A 19,712-nucleotide genomic window follows, 5' to 3' on the forward strand; every position below is an offset into this window, starting at 1 on the left:
CATGTCCTGGTCATTTGTGGACACGTGTCAAGTGGTAATTGGAGTTGCCTGACCTGCAAATTCCCAGCGGAGGTGGAATAAGATGAAGCGTTGCATCTTGCTTCAGCTCTCATACTGTAATATCTGTCCTTTTGGTGACCTATTTTGTGCCACGTTTTTCGGTTTTGTGTCTTATTACTGATTTCACTGTGAAAAATGGCACCCAAGACTGGGATGGGCCTTCCAGGAAAAATTGCGTTAGTTAGAAGCTTCCTTCAGGCATAAGGTATAGTGTTGCTTTGAGCTCAAGGCTGTGAATTAACTACATTAAACAAGGTGTTTTTAAGTAGACACACACATGAAGTAAGGTTATGTATTGATGGCTGAGGAAGATGTTGTGGCCGAAAGTTCACCTAACCTAGCATTTCCATCAGAAGCAAAGATTCAGAATTCACTAATTCGGTCTTGGGGAGGCTTTACCGATTCACCTACAGCAAAGAATGAGAACTGACTGGGGCTTCTCTGGTGGCTCAGGGGTAAAGAATCTGCCTGCCAATCCAGCAGACATGGGTTTGATCCGTAATCGGGGAAGATCCCACATGCCATGGAGCAACAAAGCTCCAGTGCCACAACTATTGAGCTTGTGCTCTAGAGCCTGGGAGCCTCAACTAGTGAAGTCCACACGCCTAGAGCCCCTGCTCTGCAGCTAGAGAGGAGCCCTCGCTGGCTGCAAGTAGAAAAAGCCCACACAGCAACCAAGACCCAGCACAGCCGAAAGCGAATAAATAAAAATTATTTTTAAAGCAAGAGAATTGACTGGATTTGGAAAGCTTGACAGCTTAAAGGATGGGGGAAGGGCAAAGAAGAGGTGGAGAAATATTTTGGGCTTGGTCCAAATGAAATTGAGGGCAGGGGGGGAATAGAAGAGTTCACTGTCTTTAGGTATGAAAGAACCAGGATGGATATATAGTTCATTTTAAATAAAACGCAACCATAATAAAGGCTATTTTCAGGAAAATGGGGGTGGACTGTGAAAACAAAGATGGCATCACAATTCCCTTAAAAAAGAACTATCCTGGGATTAAATGAGCATATTCTGATTTTCCTCAGTAATTTTTCAGAAAAGCATTCAACCTATCCATGTTAGGCTACTCCTTTCTTTTCAAAGAAATAAGAAAAATGATCAACAAAGGGAGTAAAATAATAATTTCTACTTCAATCCTCCCAGTCTGAATAGATGATACAGTGAAGAGAGTGCACTGAAATAAGAGCACAGGTGTTAAAACCAAATGTGACTGTTAGAGAGGGACAAAATTAGCATCAGATGTTTCTCCCTCAGGATTTATCAGGGTGTTATTTGAGATGAAACTGTCTAAAAGTAGCTCCTCGTTTTTAGTTTTTATAAACTTTAAACAGAATCAAAATGAGTGTGTGGTGACAAGAGAGTACAGGAAAAAAAATGGGATAAATCTATAAGGTTGGCAGAGATTTGATGTTTGATATGAGCCAGTTAAATATAAAATAGAGCAATGGAATTGCTTTAAAAAAAAGAAAAGTGGAGCAATAGGAAAAAAAGGGGGGGCGTCAGAGTTAACACTACATTTGAAAACCCATGGAAAACTGCAGCGAACCTGAGTTCAATGCATCTGTGTCAAACACTAAAAAAAAAAAGGACTTCCATGTAGCTCAAACAGGAAAGAATCTTCCTGCAATGCAGGAGACCAAAGTTTGATCCCTGGGTCGGGAAGATCCACTGGAGAAGGGAATGGCTACCCACTCCAGTACACTTGCCTGGAGAACCCTATAGATAGAGAGGTCTGGCAGGCTATAGCCCATAGGGTCACGAGGAGTCAGACATGACTGAGTGACTAACACACATGTCGAACACCCCGGGGGTTCTTGCACAAGCAGCAAATGCTATATGGCACTGATCTTCCAGTCTGCAATCTCCGCTACCTCATTATGTTGATACACATCAAAAATTTATATAATGGAAAGATGCAACATCTACAGCAACGACACAAAGTATACAATGAGGATCTCGGAAACAGTGTAATTAATAAAATATAATGCTCTGGTAATGTTGGTCCTACACAAAACACCAAAAGACACTTGGATTCAATAGCCACTGAACCTGTGTTAACAGGGAGATTTTAAGGGAATCACATGTACCTTTAAAGGTTTACAAAGGACTCTATTCTGACTCACAGTGTCTGATAGGAGTGGATACTAACAGTATCTTTTTTTTTTTTTAATGAGGAAACAGGGAAATTAAGTGATTTGCTCCCAATTAAAAAACAAATTCATGACAGAGTCAAAAATAGAAAAAGCAGCCACTATTTCAGTCAGCCTTCCCTTCATTGCCTTCACACTGCTGCTGCTGCTGCTGCTAAGTCGCTTCAGTCGTGTCCGACTCTGTGCGACCCCATAGACGGCAGCCCACCAGGCTCCGCCGTCCCTGGGATTCTCCAGGCAAGAATACTGGAGTGGGTTGCCGTTTCCTTCTCCAGTGCATTAAAGGGAAAAGTGAAAGTGAAGTCGCTCAGTCGTCCAACTCTTCGCGACCCAGTGGACTGTAGCCACCAGGCTCCTCCGTCCATGGGATTTTCCAGGCAAGAGTACTGGAGTGGGGTGCCATTGCCTTCACACTAGCATTTCACAAATCTGAGTACAATACATTTCTCCTGGGAATTCACTGCCAGTCCAGTGGATGGGACTCCCCACTTTCACTGCCGAGGGCCCGGGTTTGAGCCCTGGTCAGGGAACTAGAATCTCACAAGCTGCACAGTTGTGTCCCCTGCCCCCAACAGGGAAAAAAGAAGAATTACATATATTGATTTTATAAAGGGAAACCACTTCTTTGACCAGGTCCAATGGAAATGACTGAAAACTGAACAGCAAACCAAATTTTAGAGTTCGTTTTCTCCAACAGATTTAACAATATTACAATGTGTGAGAAATAATATTTATTGCAACAAGTTACGAGGGAGTGGAAACATGTAATTAGTCTTACAATTCATTGGAAGAAAGACAGTATTTTTGAAGGAAAAACCAACAAAGGGAAAGTGATTAAACAAGATGGTATCTAGACAGAGGCACAGCATTCCACAACTGCTTCATACTCTGTGCGCGGTAAAACCTCAAAGAGGAGAGATGTTAAGCAAAACACGGCTTATGTTAGAAGCTGCGTATAGTATCACTAATATTATCCTGTCTTACAACAAAAGGCTCCAGAAAAGTCCCTCTGGAGGAAAAAGTGCAATAACACAACAAAAACCTGTTGAAAAAAAGTGCAACGAAAAAACAAAGGAAAGCCAAAGTAGAAATAAAGACCCGGCTCTCCCTTTGAAATCTCTCAGGGGAATACACCCAGTGCAAATACAGTATTTCATATTCAGCAAAAGAAGCTTTTGACTGGAGTAAGAACTTTCAGCTTAAAGATGTATTTTGCAGGAAGAGTTCACCTAAATCTTTGAGGGCTAGAGCAAAGACAGATTTGCAGTCAAGTCACTGAGTGGATGAAATGCCTAATTTTTCACTAGGTCATAATGATACCCTTTGGGAAGGAGTGCTTTTATCCTGAATCTAATTATTCCATTTTTTGTTATATGGTTCATGCTTTTAAACTGCAGTTGTCTTCAAATTTGCTTGATATAGAATTTTGTAACATCAGATAATAGTAGGCTATCAAAAGACAACCGTTTAAGCTGCTTTTGTTAAGAAGCATGTTGTTGAGCTGCCTAACAGTCTTTTTACATCAGCCATGTAAAACTGAGCTTATCCGATCATGTATTACCCTTTCTCAAATAAAGTCTTATTAGAGGAATTGTTTTTTGGAAGAGGTTTTCAAACTAGTCCTTCAGGCATTTTTAAAAAATCTTCATATAAAAGTCCACTTCTTTTATACATAAGAACAAACATTTTTCCTTTAAAAAAAAAATCTCATTTTTAAGCCAAAATAAATTACAACTTGCTAAAATACCCCTTTTAATGGCTCAGTGCTTATTTCAGATATGTGGAGCTGTATTTTTTTGCACATCTTTGAAAATCAGGCAAAGTAGGCAAAGTAGTTAGCTACAATGATCATGATGATACAATCCTGGCTCAGGGAACATATTAAGCTTTAAGTCTTCAAGAATAAAAAAACTGACACTCCTCATCTCATCTACATACTCTTGTACTATGTACATATTAACAATCTAATTCAATGGAAAAAAAAAAGGACAAAAATTTCATAAAACTATTTAAAAGCTCAGGGCCTAAAAGTATAAAGAAACAAAACATTTAATGCACAATCTATTCCATTTGGCAATGTGTAAATTATACTGAGATAAAAACTTATCTACAGATAGAATATAACAAAAGGAAAATGTGATTTGAGAAGTGATCTCAGGTCCACAGCTCTTCAGTTCTTCCAAATTTGTAGATCAGAGTGCTGCAAAGATATTAAAATAAATCGTGAGGTAAAATCACAGAGAAACACAATAGAGAATTCATTTTCTAAACATACTTTGATGGGTACCTCACTGATCCTTTTTATCAATTTCTAAAATTAAAGACTGTGGTGGTGTTGGTCTGAATTTGCTTGTTTTACAAAGCAGTCTGTTGACCTGATGGCTGAGTTTAATATCTTCTTAAAGCCTGAAATTGCTGGATAGGACACTGGCAAGGAAAGAGCACATTTCTCATCGTGGCCAGCAATAAGGTCACTCACATCTCTAGGGTTCTACAATATCTGAGCTACAAAAACCAAAGCATCCTAAAACAGACCATGACACAATTCTTCATTCATTTACAAAAAGTTACTGTACAGAGTATTGGCTGGGCACGAGGCACCTGGCTAAGCACTGGGAATGTAACTGTGAGCCAAAACTAGACAAATGTGCTCACCAATGGGAGAAACCAAACCCCAACTCAGTAATACACATGGTACCGAGAAAGAGAAATACAAGGATCGGACCTAGTTAGAGGTCAAGGCTTTCCTAAGGAAGTGATGACTGAACTGAGATCTAAAAGAAAGGGAGTGGGAGACTTCCCTGGTGGTCCAGTGGTTAAGAATCCATCTGCCAATGCAGCGACACGGGTTCGATCCTCAGTCCGGGGAGATCCCACATACCACGGGGCATCTAAGCTTGTGGGCCACAACTACTGAGCCCACACACCTAGAGCTTGTGCTCCGTAACAAAGGAGGCCACCGCAGTGAGAAGCCCCCACACCACCATCAAGAGCAGCCCCTACTCTCAACAACTAGAGAAAACCTGCCCACAGCCCTGAAGACCCAGGGGAGGGAGGGAGGAAGGAAGGAAAGGAGGAAGGAAGGGAGGGAGGAGAGAGAGGGAAGGAAGAAAGAAATTATCTCAGCAAGGTATAAGGGGAAGAAGGAAAGGGCAGAAAGATGGGACACTCTGGGACAGGAGTTTGAGCTCTGGGTACACTGGCTCTGTTAGATTTGAAACATCAGCCACTCAGGACAGGTAAGTAAGAATCCAATACATGGTTCTGACACAGAGATAGACATCTGTGGTTCCCTGGCACACAGGTACTAACTGAAGTCCCCAGCCAAAAGGACCCCATCGAGAGAAAGAATGAGTCAAGAAGAGGCCTAGAGCAGAACCTTAAGAAACTTCAACAGTGAGTGGCCAGGGTGTGGCACACCCGCAAGCACAGCAAACAGAGGAGGAGGAACTGCACTCTGGCACGCAGAAAAGGCCCGGCACACAGGAAGCACGTGGCTGGCTGCATAACTTGCCAGCCTCTGGGCAGAGCACACAGTTGATGCAGCAGCCACTGCCCACGTGAGCACAGGCCTTTACACACATAACGTTTCTGTTCATCCAACTGTTCTTTATATATGCTCATCTGCCCCTGCAAAGGGCTGAATCTGAATTTAAATTTGATCTCGAAACAGTGCCTAAGATGTCTCTATGCAAATTCAGTGTATTCCCAGAAGGCTGTCAGTCATGGGCCAAGAAATACAATCACAAGATGCAGAAACAGTCACACACCTTTCAAAGCCAAGAGTGTCCCAGCTGCAGTGCAGTAAGAGGGAACCCAGGCACAGTGGACTGTTGAGGTGAGGAGACAGTGTGGAGAGGTCGGGGAGGCCAGGCAGCTAGAGTGTGCAGGGTGGAGGACAGAGAGCTAGAGGGGAAGGCCCCAAGGGCTTCTGCTGAGTCCTGACAGGAGATGCACGTGCGGACACTACCAAAGAAAAGGGAAGGAAACATTGGAAAGAACCATTCCCAGAGCTCCCAAAGGGCTGGGAATGCCTCACAACCTCAGCAGAGTGGACACCTCGGAACACATGCGGCATCAGGAAGACCACTCAGAAGTGCTCTCTGCCTTAGCAAGGGGAACATATTAATCCCAGACTAAAGCTGCTCTGGGCCTGCCCAACAAAGCTTAAAAGCAAGATCCAAAGGATCAACCCGTTTCCAAATGACTGAGCTGCAGTCAGCTCAAAAACGTTTATAAGAACACCCAAAAGTCCAGCCCCCAGTCAGCCGCCAGCAAAGAGCAAATAGAGGAAGAGACCCAGAATGAAAAAAGAAAATGGAAGTAATCAATAGAAACAGACTGAGAACTGACACAATTAGACAAGGACACTGAAATAGTTATAAACATACTTCATATGTACAAGAAGACAAAGGAAAAGCATAAGCATGTTAGGGAGAGACATGGAAATGGTGGGGGTGGGGGGGGAAAGCCCAAATCAAGTTAACAGAGATGAAAAATACAATATCTGAGACGAAAAACACACTGGATGGGAGTAACAGCAGATTAGATGTGATAGCAGCAGACATCAGTGAATTTAAAGATATAACAATGAAAACTAACCTAAATGAAACAGAGAGAGAAAACAAGAAAAGAGAATCCTTGGTGGGCAGAAGAGCAGCGATGGAGAGGTAGGAAAAAAAGCACGCAAAGAACTAAGCACCAGTGAGCCGTGGAATGACATCTAGCAGCTTAGTACGTGTGTAGCTGGAACCCAGGAGGGCAAGGTGGACAGAAAAAATATTTGAGGAAATAATGTCTGAAAAGATTCCAAGTATGGTGAAAACTATAAATCCACAGATCCAAGAAACTCAGTGAACCCGAAACAGAAGAAATATGAAGGAAACAACACCATAGCACTCCATAATCCAATTCCTTAAAACGAATGAAGAAAATAAACTTCTTCAAGGCTTAGATCTTAATGCTTCTGTGAGTGAGGTGTAGGGTAAGGGGTGTAATTTTATTAATGATGCCTAAAGTACCTACCTATCTTTACACTAAAAGACATTTTCATCTCAAAAAGTAAAGGGTACAGGCTTCATTTTGGAAGCTTCATAGAAGATTACCCCTAAAAAACACTTCTGATCATTTTATTATTTTACTTACTGCTGCTAAAGTCACTTCAGTTGTGTCCGACTCTGTGCGACCCCACAGACAGCAGCCCACCAGGCTCCCCTGCCCCTGGGATTCTCCAGGCAAGAACACTGGAGTGGGTTGCCATTTCCTTAAATTATCTTAAAAAACTTACTAAAAAAAATTTAATTCCTCAATCAGGTTTTGTACATGACATGCATATTATGTATTAATTCTAATTTTTTTTTTTTTTTAACTGGAGGCACATGATACGGCTTCTTAACAAAACACAGCCTATGGAAACAGCAGTCTGATGGGTCCAAATCCCTGTTCTTCATTTGCTTATCAAGTGAACTTAAGTAAGCCTCTGAGTCTTATTTTCTCATTGATAAAATAGGAGCACTATCTGGTTTACATACTTAAGACAATTACACAGGAATTTAAAAAGTAACATACATAAAGCATCTAGCTTAGGTCTTGGCACATAGCAGGGCCCCTAATTAAGTGGTTTACAAATGCTTTCATGCAACAGTAGAACTATCACTTTTTAAAAGTAGTTTTATACATTGTAGATTTATACATGTTTCATTACATACGCTGCTCTTATAATAAAGATGATTTTTCTGTAAATGCCATACACATATAGTTTAAAAATTAGGCAACTTACCTAAAAAATATAAGTGCATTTTGAAAAAACACAGCTAGTCCTGGATAAACATCAGTATCTGCACATACAAAGTAAAACAGATCAGAAGATTACAAAAGGCAAAGGTGAGCAACAAAGTATTCATGCCATTTATAATGCTCTGTATATTATAAAATACTACTATTATTCATTAACTCTAAGAAATCTACAATGAGGGAATCTCCTGGCAATCCAGTGGCGAGGACTCCGTGCTTTCGCTCTCAGGGTTCAATCTCAGGGTGCAGCCAATTCATGGAACTAAGATCCCATAAGCCACATGGTACAGCCAAAAACAGAAAAGAAAAAAGAAATGTACAACGAAACTGAAATAAGAAAATGCCAACCTTATTCTCTCAAAACAAAGGATTACTTTCATTCTGGATAAAAGACAAAGAATTTACTAGATTTTCTCTTTGTCTTAAGTATTTGGTATGGTTTCAGCTACATCTGAACTGCTGAGGAAGCAGCATCTCATCCGTCACTCCCATGGCCAATAAATACACAATGTTAGAAGTACACAATGATAGAAATACCCAACGTTAGAAATATGCAATGTTAGAAATAACGCAATGTTAGAAAGATGCAGATTACATCTTTGATGATCTAACTGTCTGTTCAGCTTATTTTCCTTCATGAACTTAGGAGTTTTATTTCATAAATCTGACACATATGGAAAAAGAATCATTATAATTCATCATCATATTCTCCTGGAGAAAAGAGTCACTATCTTTCTAAGAAGGAAGAAAACATTGGAAATGACTCAAATTTTTGTGGATATTTAACTTCTATAAAACAATCAATGTTGATTAAAAATACTAGATAGGATGAAGAAATATTCAATTTGTAGCCTTTGAAATTGCAGCAAACAACATAGCTACATGGTTAAAAGCTCCAAGTTTGAGCTGCACCCCTGGATCTGAATCCCAACTCTACCACTGACTAAATGTATGATCATGGGCAAATTATTTAACCCATTATCCTTTACTTTCCTCATCTGTAAAATGGGCACTGTAACCACACCTATCCCACAGAGTGTGAGACGTGTAGACTATGCACAGCACTCATAACAGTACTTGCTCATGAAGTACTGTATAACTGTTAGCTGCTACTATTATTAACAGTTTCAGAAAATCTGTACAGTAAAAGACTTGAAATATGTGTTAGAAATGCTCTCTGAAGTAAACGCACATTCAGTTTGCAAACTAAGATGTAGACATAGGGAATTCCTTGGTGGTCCAGTGGTTAAGCCTCCGAGCTTCCATTGCAGGGAGTGGGGGTTCAACCCCTGGTCAGGGAACTAAGATCCTACAGGCTGTGTGGTTTGGCCAAAACACTTTAAGTATATGTAATGAGCAGTGCTGTAGGAATATGAAAATGAGATCCATTATCAAGACATTTCTCAATATGTACTGGATCTTTAAAGATTAAGATACAATCACTAACGGGAATTCCCTGGTGGCCCAGTGGTTAGGATCCTGCACTTGAACTGGTGGGGGAACGAAGATGGCGCAAGCTACATGGTGCAGCCCAACATGCACTTTGTGCTAGAACCGCAAGCTCCATAGTGTTTTTTATTAATTAAAATAACACGTTTTAGATATATTTGGTGAGTGGTATTATTTAAACATTAGTCAACCACTGACCTCTTATACCTATTTATTTTGTACAAAATGAAAGATGAAGGTATTCCAAAATCTAATACTGATCAATCTATGATATGAAAGGGATCGTATCACAATATTAAAAGGTCAGCTGGGGGTCAGGACAAGGAGATGTGGCAGTTAAGCAGAGTGACAAAGAGATTCCAATGACAGAGGCATCAGATGATGAATAAAGTGTTATTGGAAACTGATGCTGTCTTTGGAGTGAAGGGAGAGAGCCAGTGAAAGGTTCTTCTGATGCTTCCAGGAGTACAGGGTACAACTGCGTCCTGCTTTTCAAAACCTCTCACCACCTCCCTGATGAAAAGCTGTGGTGACTGAAACAGTCCCAAGACTGAGAATGGTGTACTAAGAGCTCACTCCACTGCATCGACAGCTTCTACCTGAAGGCTACACACATCTTCTATCGTGCACTTAAAAGACTCCCCTTGTACCTATGAATGAAAAATTCGAGACTGGGGTTGGAGAGGAGATGTATCAGTTGCACAGAAAGACACTGGCGTCCATAACACCTTACCTTGAAATCCTTGGGGCCAGACATGTTTTAGAACTCAGAATTTTTCAGATTTAAGAATGATAGCACAGGGCATAATATTACATAGCACCCGCAACTGGGTTTGGACCAGTATCCCACAATCAAATACAACCACATTCCCTAATAAAACATTTGAATACTTATTAAAGCGAATAAAGATAATAATGAGCCCCAGGTCAATTTAGGTCAGGTTTTGCTGCCAAGCTGGTTATGAAATTCTTGACCTTCAGCACTTCATGGGTTTTCGTGTTGTGTATAAGGGGCTGTGTAGCCCTGTACAGGGTTCTCACTTTTAAGACCATGACCTTTTACTGAGTAAAAGGCCTCTAGTACAGAGCCTGGCTGCCTGGGGTAAGAAAGGAATGAGAACCTCGAGAGATGGTTGAGAGTCACCTGGTCTTGTCAGTGGCTTGGATTTCCCAACGAGTCTACCCAACTGCACTCAATGACCCCACAGGGAAGTTATATTAAACAATTTATATCTTTACACAGAGTCTTAGCTTGAAGCTGGGTAATTATACTAAATTTTACTCCATGGGGAGATAACAGACTAAGCCAAATAGACAAGACATATCTGAATCTCTCCTGTGAAAGAGAAGAGGAATAAATACTTACTCTGGGTAACATAGGCACCAAAGAGAATCCACATAGAAGCAATCAGTGACCCAAACATCAACATGAAACCAATGAAGAGCCAAACTCGAGCACCTGTGTGAAAAACAGGCTTTATGATTTTGCTCATTTCTGCAGCTCTATGTCTCAGGAATACATAACACTAGAGCACATAACTTAATAAACACCATGCCCTTCAAAGACAGTTACATAGTTATATACACCTAGCAGCTTTAACAATTAACTGAATGAAGACTTTAAAAAATAAACTAAAACTAAAAAGGGTAAAGCAATACTTGGAAAGGGGAAAAGGGTAAGTTGCCATTCTACTGGCTAAAAAAACTAACAGCTGAGTAAATTAAAGTAGGCAGGCTTCATAAGTAATTACTTGACTAAACTGATTAATTGAACCCTAACTAAAAAGTTACCCTGTTATATATTATCAAAGTAATTGTTCTATTAGAAGTAACAAATGTATTTCAGACAGCCATTACCATACAGGAATGAGAGACTGCAAATGAATAAAGACCGTATGTCCCCTCTTCATCAGTATTAATATCATGTTACTACTCAATATGTTACTAACAGCAGCCATATATCAGTCTCTCTTATGGCTGAGGCAGCAACTTGTGCCACGTATCCTTAAAAAGTTCAAGGACAAAAGCATCTGTTCAACCCCTCACTATGTAGAATTTTTGAATTTATACAGCACAGAATCTCAATACAGTGATCATCTGGACACGTGAGTAGATTTAACACACTTTTAGGAAAGCAAGTTAGCATTTGTGCCAGACCCTGATCACAGGTATATTGACAGCCTGTCACCCTGTGGAAGGGGAATAAAACTCCACTGGAATGAAAATAAAACCCAAGCCAATTTCCATAATAGAAAGCTAAATTTGCCTTCATTGCAGATATTCTGTTACTAAGTGAACAGAAATTCATATGTTTTGGACACCAGATAAGCAGGAAGCTCAAAGCTCAGCATGGCTAGAACAGCTGATATTTGAGAAAAACAGGTCTCTAGATTATCTCAATTTTATTATAATACTAAGCAGATCTCCAGAAATATACAGTAATGTTTAGCTCCTTGGAGAAAGACACCTTCCAAATTCAATCACAGCTTTTTTCTAAAACTCCTTGTAATTATTTTCCTTCATGTCCTTTATATGTGACCACACAAAACTCTTCTGATAGAATAAGAAAAAAAAACTTCCCTTAAAAAATGAGTATGCTTTTGTTTAGCAAAAAATAAAAAATATTTTCCCTTTTTTGCTTTGACTACAAGGAAACTCAGAGTCAGGTTAATAAACAATTAATAAGAGTATCCATCTTGTCCTATATTCTAAGTACAAGATCTTCTTTCTACCTGGTTCCTGTTCCTTCTTATTTAACATTTCCATTTGTTGTAATATTTATTACTTTGATAACACTCTCCTGCAAATTACTCTGGGAATTAAATAGGAATAAATTACAAATAAACTGTTAAAGTAGTATGAAAGTGTGGCAATAACTGAGCATACCTTTAAAACAGTTTGCCCTTATTTTCTGAGGCACTAGACAGAACTTGCACTAAAGGCACCATGTATAAACTGTACTATGAACTTTAACTGGGTAGAGAATAATCATGGAATAAAATGCAACAGTCACTAAGAGTAAAAAGTATGGGCTTTGGAACTAGACAGACCCAAGACAAATGCAAGTTCTATCTTTAAGTTAAAAATCTGTGGGTAAGTTACAGTGCAATTTTCTGTACAAAATAGATAATAGTAACATAATCCACAGATGTTCAAGCTGGTTTTATTTTATTTTTTTAATAAATTTATTTATTTTAGTTGGGGGCTAATTACTTTACAATATGGTAGTAGTTTTTGCCATACATTGACATGAATCAGCCATGGGTTTACATGTGTTCCCCATCCTGAACCCCCCTCCCACCTACCTCCCCATCCCATCCCTCTGGGTCATCCCATTACCCCAGCCCTGAGCATTTGTTTCATGCATTGAACATGGAATTGTGTTCTGTTTCACATATGATAATATACATGTTTCAATGCTATTGTCCCAGAACGTCCCACCCTCACCTTCTCCCTCAGAGTCCATAAGACTGTTCTATGCATCTGTGTCTCTTATTCTGTCTCGCATACAGGGTTATCGTTACCATCTTTCAAATTCCATATATATGCATTAGTATACTGTATTGGTGTTTTTCTTTCTGGCTTACTTCACTCTGTATAATGGGCTCCAGTTTCATCCATCTCAACAGAACCTATTCAAATGTATTTTTTTAATGGCTGAGTAATATTCCATTGTGTATATGTACCACAGCTTCCTTATCCATTCGTCTGATGATGGACATCTAGGTTGCTTCCATGTCCTGGCTATTGTAAACAGTGCTGTGATGAACACTGGGGTACACGCGTCTCTTTCAATTTTGGTTTCCTTGGTGTGTATGCCCAGCAGTGGGATTGCTGGGTCATATGGCAGTTCTATTCCCAGTTTTTTAAGGAATCTCCACACTGTTCTCCATAGTGGCTGTACTAGTTTGCATTCCCACCAACAGTGTAAGAGGGTTCCCTTTTCTCCACACCCTCTCCATCAAGCTGGTTTTAGAAAAGGCAGAGGAACCAGAGATCAAATTGCCAACATCCGCTGGATCACTGAAAAAGCAAGAGAGTTCCAGAAAAACATCTATTTCTGCTTTATTGACTATGTCAAAGCCTTTGACTGTGTGGATCACAATAAACTGTGGAAAATTCTGGAAGAGATGGGAATACCAGACCATCTGACCTGTCTCTTGAAAAACCTGTATGCAGGTCAGGAAGCAACAGTTAGAACTGGACATGGAACAACAGACTGGTTCCAAGTAGGAAAAGGAGTACGTCAAGGCTGTATATTGTTACCCTGCTTATTTAACTTATATGCAGAGTACATCATGAGAAACGCTGGGCTGGAAGAAACACAAGCTAGAATCAAGATTGCCGGGAGAAATATCAATAACCTCAGATATGCAGATGATACCACCCTTATGGCAGAAAGTGAAGAAGAACTAAAGAGCCTCTTGATGAAAGTGAAAGAGGAGAGTGAAAAAGTTGGCTTAAAGCTCAGCGTTCAGAAAACTGAGATCATGGCATCTGGAACCATCATTTCATGGGAAATAGATGGGGAAACAGTGGAAACAGTGTCAGACTTTATTTTTTGGGGCTCCAAAATCACTGCTGATGGTGATTGCAGCCATGAAATTAAAAGATGCTTACTCCTTGGAAGGAAGGTTATGACCAACCTAGATAGCATATTTAAAAGCAGAGACATTACTTTGCCAACAAAGGTCCGTCTAGTCAAGGCTATGGTTTTTCCAGTGGTCATGTATGGATGTGAGAGTTGGACGGTGAAGAAAGCTGAGCGCCTAAGAATTGATGCTTTTGAACTGTGGTGTTGGAGAAGACTCTTGAGAGTCCCTTGGACTGCAAGGAGATCCAACCAGTCCATCCTAAAGGAGATCAGTCCTGGTTGTTCATTGGAAGGACTGATGTTGAAGCTGAAACTCCAATACTTTGGCCACCTCATGCAAAGAGTTGACTCATTGGAAAAGACCCTGATGCTTGGAAGGATTGGGGGCAGGAGGAGAAGGGGATGACAGAGGATGAGATGGTTGGATGGCATCACCTAATCGATGGACATGGGTTTGGGTAAACTCCGGGAGTCGGTGATGGACAGGGAGGCCTGGAGTGCTGTGATTCATGGGGTTGCAAAGAGTCGGACACGACTGAGAGACTGAACTGAACTGAACTGAATCCACAGCAATGTCTGTGGAATATACTTTTAATGATCAAATAAATTAATGTGTGCTCTATGTACAACATTTTCACTTGCTAATACATGCTCTTTTATCCTTCATTCTCATTCACTCCTGACATTACCTGCCAAAGCTGGGGCACAAGACATGAAAGTGAGTGTGCACACACAAACACACACAGTGCACTTTTAAAAATAATTTTTATTTATTTTTATTTTTGGTTGTGCTGGGTCTCTGTTGCTCTGTGGGCGTTTTCCTAGTCGCAGCGAGTGGGGGCTCCTCTCTAATTGCAGTGTGGGGGCTTCTCATTGTGGTGGCTTGTCTTATTGCGGAGCACAGGCTCTAGGGTGGGTGGGCTTCAGCAGTTGTGGCTCAGAGGTTCTAGAGCACAGGCTCAGTAGCTGCAGCTCACGGGCTTAATTGCTTCATGGCATGTGGGATCTTCCTGGGTCAGGGATCGAACCTGCGTCAGCAGTGGGTTCTTTAACATGGAGCCACCAGGGAAGCCCCCGCAATGCACTCTTAACTTAGGTTTCTCTGTCATTTGTCACTATCCCCAGTCTCTCCAATCCTTCAAGGATCACAATGGAAGTGAAATCATAAAATCTGTATCAGCATTTAAGGCATCAGGTGCAAAAGAAAGCTTATTTGTCCCCCTATAACTGGCTCAGTCCACTTAGCATCATGTCCTCCAGGTTCATCCCTGTTGTCACATACGGCAGGATTTCTTTCTTCCAGGCCCATTCCCTTTATGGGGGGTATCTAAGACAGTCAAGCTCACAGAACAGAGAATACAATAGTGGTTGCCAGGGGCTGAAGAGGGAAAGTGGGACTCATTCAATGGGTACATGACATTCTAGAAAAGGCCAAACTATAGTGACAGAAAGCAGATCAGTGGTGGCCAGGTAAGGAAAAGGGGATTAAACTTTCTGGAGTAATGGAAATATTCTATACCATGATGCTAGATGTAGTTACACAACTGCGTACATTTGTCAAAATTCAAACTATACACCTTAAACTGAACTTTTATTCACATAAAATTATCCTCAATTACACTGAGGCAAACGTTAACAGACAAGGAAACTTAATGGTTCTCGACTGAATACAAGCATGACACAGTGGCTGACAGCATGGGCTCTGAAACCAGCCTGTCAGTGTGCAAATCCCGGCCCCACCACTTGCTTTCTGACTTTGAACAAGTTACTTGAGCTCTCTGTGCCTTAGCTCCTTCATCTAAAACTGAGGACAAGAGCACTTATCTCCAAGGACTATTGCCAAATTAACTCAGTTAATATATGTAGAGAATTCAGGGTAGTCTTTGGTACACACCAACTATTCTACAGGAAGAGAATGGCAAACCACTTCAGTATTCTTGCCTTGAGAACCTCATGAACAGTATGAAAAGGCAAAAAGATAGGACACTGAAAGATGGACTCCCCAGGTCAGTAGGTGCCCAATATGCTACTGGAGATCAGTGGAGAAACAATTCCAGAAAGAGATGGAACCAAAACAAAAACAACACCCAGTTGTGGATGAGACTGGTGTTGGAAGTAAAGTCCAATGCTATAAAGAACAATATTGCATAGGAACCTGAAATGTTAGGTCCATGAATCAAGTAAATTGGAAGCAGCCAAACAGGAGATGGCAAGAGTGAACATCAACATTTTAGGAATCACTGAACTAAAATGGACTGGAATGGATGAATTTAACTCAGATGACCATTATATCTATTACTGTGGGCAAGAATCCCTTAGAAGAAATGGAGTAGCCATCATAGTCAAAAAAACAGTTCAAAATGCAGTACTTGGATGCAATCTCAAAATGACAGAATGATTTCTGTTTGTTTCCAAGGCAAACCATTCAATGTCACAGTAATCCAAGTCTATGCCCCAACCACTAATGCTAAAAAAGCTGAAGTTGAACAGTTCTATGAAGACCTACAAGACCTTCTAGAACTAACACCCCAAAAAGATGTCCTTTTCATTATAGGGGACTCGAATGCAAAAGTAGGAAGTCAAGAGACACCTGGAGTAACAAGCAAATTTGGCCTTGGAGTACAAAACGAAGCAGGTCAAAGGCTAACAGAGTTTTGCCAAGAGAATGCCCTGGTCATAGCAAACACCCTCTTCCAACAACAAAAGAGAAGACTACACATGGACATAACCAGATAGTCAATACCAAAATCAGATTGATTGTATTCTTTGCAACCAAAGATGGAGAAGCTCTATACAGTCAGCAAAAACAAGACCAGGAGCTGACTGTGGCTCAGATCATGAACTCCGTATTGCAAAATTCAGACTTAAATTGAAGAAAGTAGGGAAAACCACTAGGCCATTCAGGTATGACCTAAATCAAATCCCTTACGACTATACAGTGTAAATGACAAATAGATTCAAGGGGTTAGATCTGATAGACAGAGTGCCTGAAGAACTATGGACGGAGGTTCATGACATTGTACAGGAGGCGGTGATCAACACCATCCCCAAGAAAAAGAAATGCAAAAAGGCAAAATAGTTGCCTGAGGGAGGCCTTACAAATAGTTGAAAAAAGAAGAGAAGTGAAAAGCAAAGGAGAAAAGGAAAGATAAACCTATCTGAATACAGAGTTTCAAAGAATACCAAGGAGAGAAAGAAAGCCTTCCTCAGTGATCAATGCAAAGAAATAGAGGAAAACAACAGAATGGGAAAGACCAGAAATCTCTTCAAGAAAATAAGAGATACAAAGGGAACATTTCATGCAAAGATGGGCTCAATAAAGGACAGAAATGGTATGGACCTAACAGAAGCAGAAGATATTAAGAAAAGGTGGAAAGAATACACGGAAGAACTATGCAAAAAAGATCTTCATGACCCAGATAACCACGACGGTGTGATCACTCACCCAGAGCCAGACATCCTGGAACGTGAAGTCAAGTGGGCCTTAGGAAGCATCACTACGAACAAAGCTAGTAGAGGTGATGGAATTCCAGTTGAGCTATTTCACATCCTAAAAGATGATGCTGTGAAAGTGCTGGACTCAATATGCCAGCAAATTTGGAAAACTCAGCAGTGGTCACAGGACTGGAAAAGGTCAGTTTTCATTCCAATCCCATAGAAAGGCAATGCCAAAGAATGCTCAAACTACCGCACAATTGCACTCATCTCACATGCTAGTAAAGTAGTGCTCAAAATTCTCCAAGCCAGGCTTCAACAGTATATGAACTGTGAACTTCCAAATGTTCAAGCTGGCTTTAGAAAAGCCAAAGGAACCAGAGATCAAATTGCCAACATTCGCTGGATCATCGAAAAAGCAAGAGAGTTCCAGAAAAACATCTATTGCTGCTTTATTGACTATGCCAAAGCCTTTGTGTGGATCACAATAAACTGTGGTAAATTCTTCAAGAGATGGGAATACCAGACCACCTTACATGCTTCCTGAGAAATCTGTATGCAGGTCAAGAAGCAACAGTTAGAACTGGACATGGAACAACAGACTGGTTCCAGATCGGGAAATGAGTACGTCAAGGATGTATACTATCACCTTGCTTATTTAAGTTATATGCAGAGAATATCATGTGAAATGCCGGGCTGGATGAAGCACAAGCTGGAATCAAGATTGCCAAGAAAAATATCAATAACCTAAAATATGCAGATGACACCTCCCTTAGGGCAGAAAGCAAAGAAGAACTAAAGAGTCTCTTGATGAAAGTGAAAGAGGAGAGTGAAAAAGTTGGCTTAAAGCTCAACATTCAGAAAACGAAGGTCATGGCATCCGGTCCCATCACTTCATGGCATCCGGTCCCATCACTTCATGGCAAATAGATGGGGTAACAGTGGAAACAGTGAGAGACTTTATTTTCTTGGGCTTCAAAATCACTGCAGATGGTGACTGCAGCCATGAAATTTAAAGACGCTTACTCCTTGGAAGAAAAGTTATGACCAACCTAGACAGCATGTTAGAAAGCAGAGCAGAGACATTGCCCACACAGGTCCATCTAGTCAAAGCTATGGTTTCTCCAGGAGTCATGTATGGATATGAGAGCTGGACTATAAAGAAAGCTGAGCGCCGAAGAATGATGCTTTTGAACTGTGGTGTTGGAGAAGACCCTTGAGAGTCCCTTGGACTGCAAGGAGATCCAACCAGTCCATCCTAAAGGAAATCAGTCCTGAATATTCATTGGAAGGACTGATGTTGAAGCTGAAACTCCAATACTTTGGCCACCTGATGCAAAGAACTGACTCACTGGAAAAGACCCTGATTCTGAGAAAGACTGAAGATGGGAGGATGAGAATGAGATTAGTTGGATGGCATCACCAACTCGATGCACATGAATTTGAGCAACTCCGAGAGCTGGTGATGGACAGGGAAGCCTGGCGCACTGCAGTCCATGGGGTTGCAAAGAGTCGGACACGACTGAGCAACTGAACTGAACTGAATTCTACAAGTGCTTGCTATTATTCTTAATCATCCCTCAAAATTCCTTTCCCATGTACTCCCATTCCTGACTATAATTACAAGTTACCCTCCTTCATCCTTAAAGGCTGGAAACAGGATGTCTAGTCCTGCACTTTTCATATACAGCAAGAAAATTCCACTCACAACAAACCCCTGGATTCTAATAGAATGTGTTATAGTCTGAATAAAAGAAAAATACTATTGGATGACAAATCAAAAGATTTCAAACAAAAAAATGTGTATGTAGACAGCATGATTCTTCTACATACTTTCATTGTAGTCTATGGGTTGGTTATTCAGGTGATCAGAACTAAATGTGAAAAACATTGTAACCCTAGGTTTGATCTCTTAATGTGTTTGTACTTTGCTAAATAATCACGATCAGCCATATTGTAAGTAACATTATTTGTCAACATTTGGGATAAGAATAAATGCATCATTAGTACAGGAAGAACAACCTGGAGCCAAGACCCACTGATTCTGAATGGTATATTTTATCTATATACTATCGGCAATATAACATGACAAAACCCAGGAACTTCAACGCCCTTAAAGTTTTAAATAACAAAAACTTTTTTTAAAAGCAAAATTTTAAAAATTCTACATAATCATTACCATTCCTAAATAAAGACTCACAAGAGCCTTTGTTTTTTTTTTACTGAT

At 40.5% G+C, this 19,712-nt stretch overlaps 1 protein-coding gene across 4 annotated transcripts in view; it reads right to left on the minus strand.

Annotated features, from left to right (window-relative positions):
• Nucleotides 1-2,930: 2,930 nt before the first annotated feature.
• Nucleotides 2,931-19,712, minus strand: part of TMEM50B (transmembrane protein 50B) — a 37,195-nt gene continuing 20,413 nt past the window's right edge. For all 4 annotated transcript variants that reach the window (XM_081572955.1, XM_081572958.1, XM_081572957.1 and 1 more), the window contains 3 exons: nucleotides 10,823-10,915; nucleotides 7,994-8,051; nucleotides 2,931-4,414 (listed from right to left, as the gene is read on the minus strand). In XM_081572955.1, coding sequence (XP_081429081.1) covers nucleotides 4,369-4,414; nucleotides 7,994-8,051; nucleotides 10,823-10,915 — 197 coding nt within the window. In that variant the 3' untranslated portion in view covers nucleotides 2,931-4,368. The remainder of the gene's footprint in view (nucleotides 4,415-7,993; nucleotides 8,052-10,822; nucleotides 10,916-19,712) is intronic.

This window comes from Giraffa tippelskirchi, chromosome 2 (genome assembly GCF_054371585.1).
Source record: "Giraffa tippelskirchi isolate mGirTip1 chromosome 2, T2T-mGirTip1v1.2.pri, whole genome shotgun sequence".
In the NCBI taxonomy this organism is placed as follows: domain Eukaryota; kingdom Metazoa; phylum Chordata; class Mammalia; order Artiodactyla; family Giraffidae; genus Giraffa; species Giraffa tippelskirchi.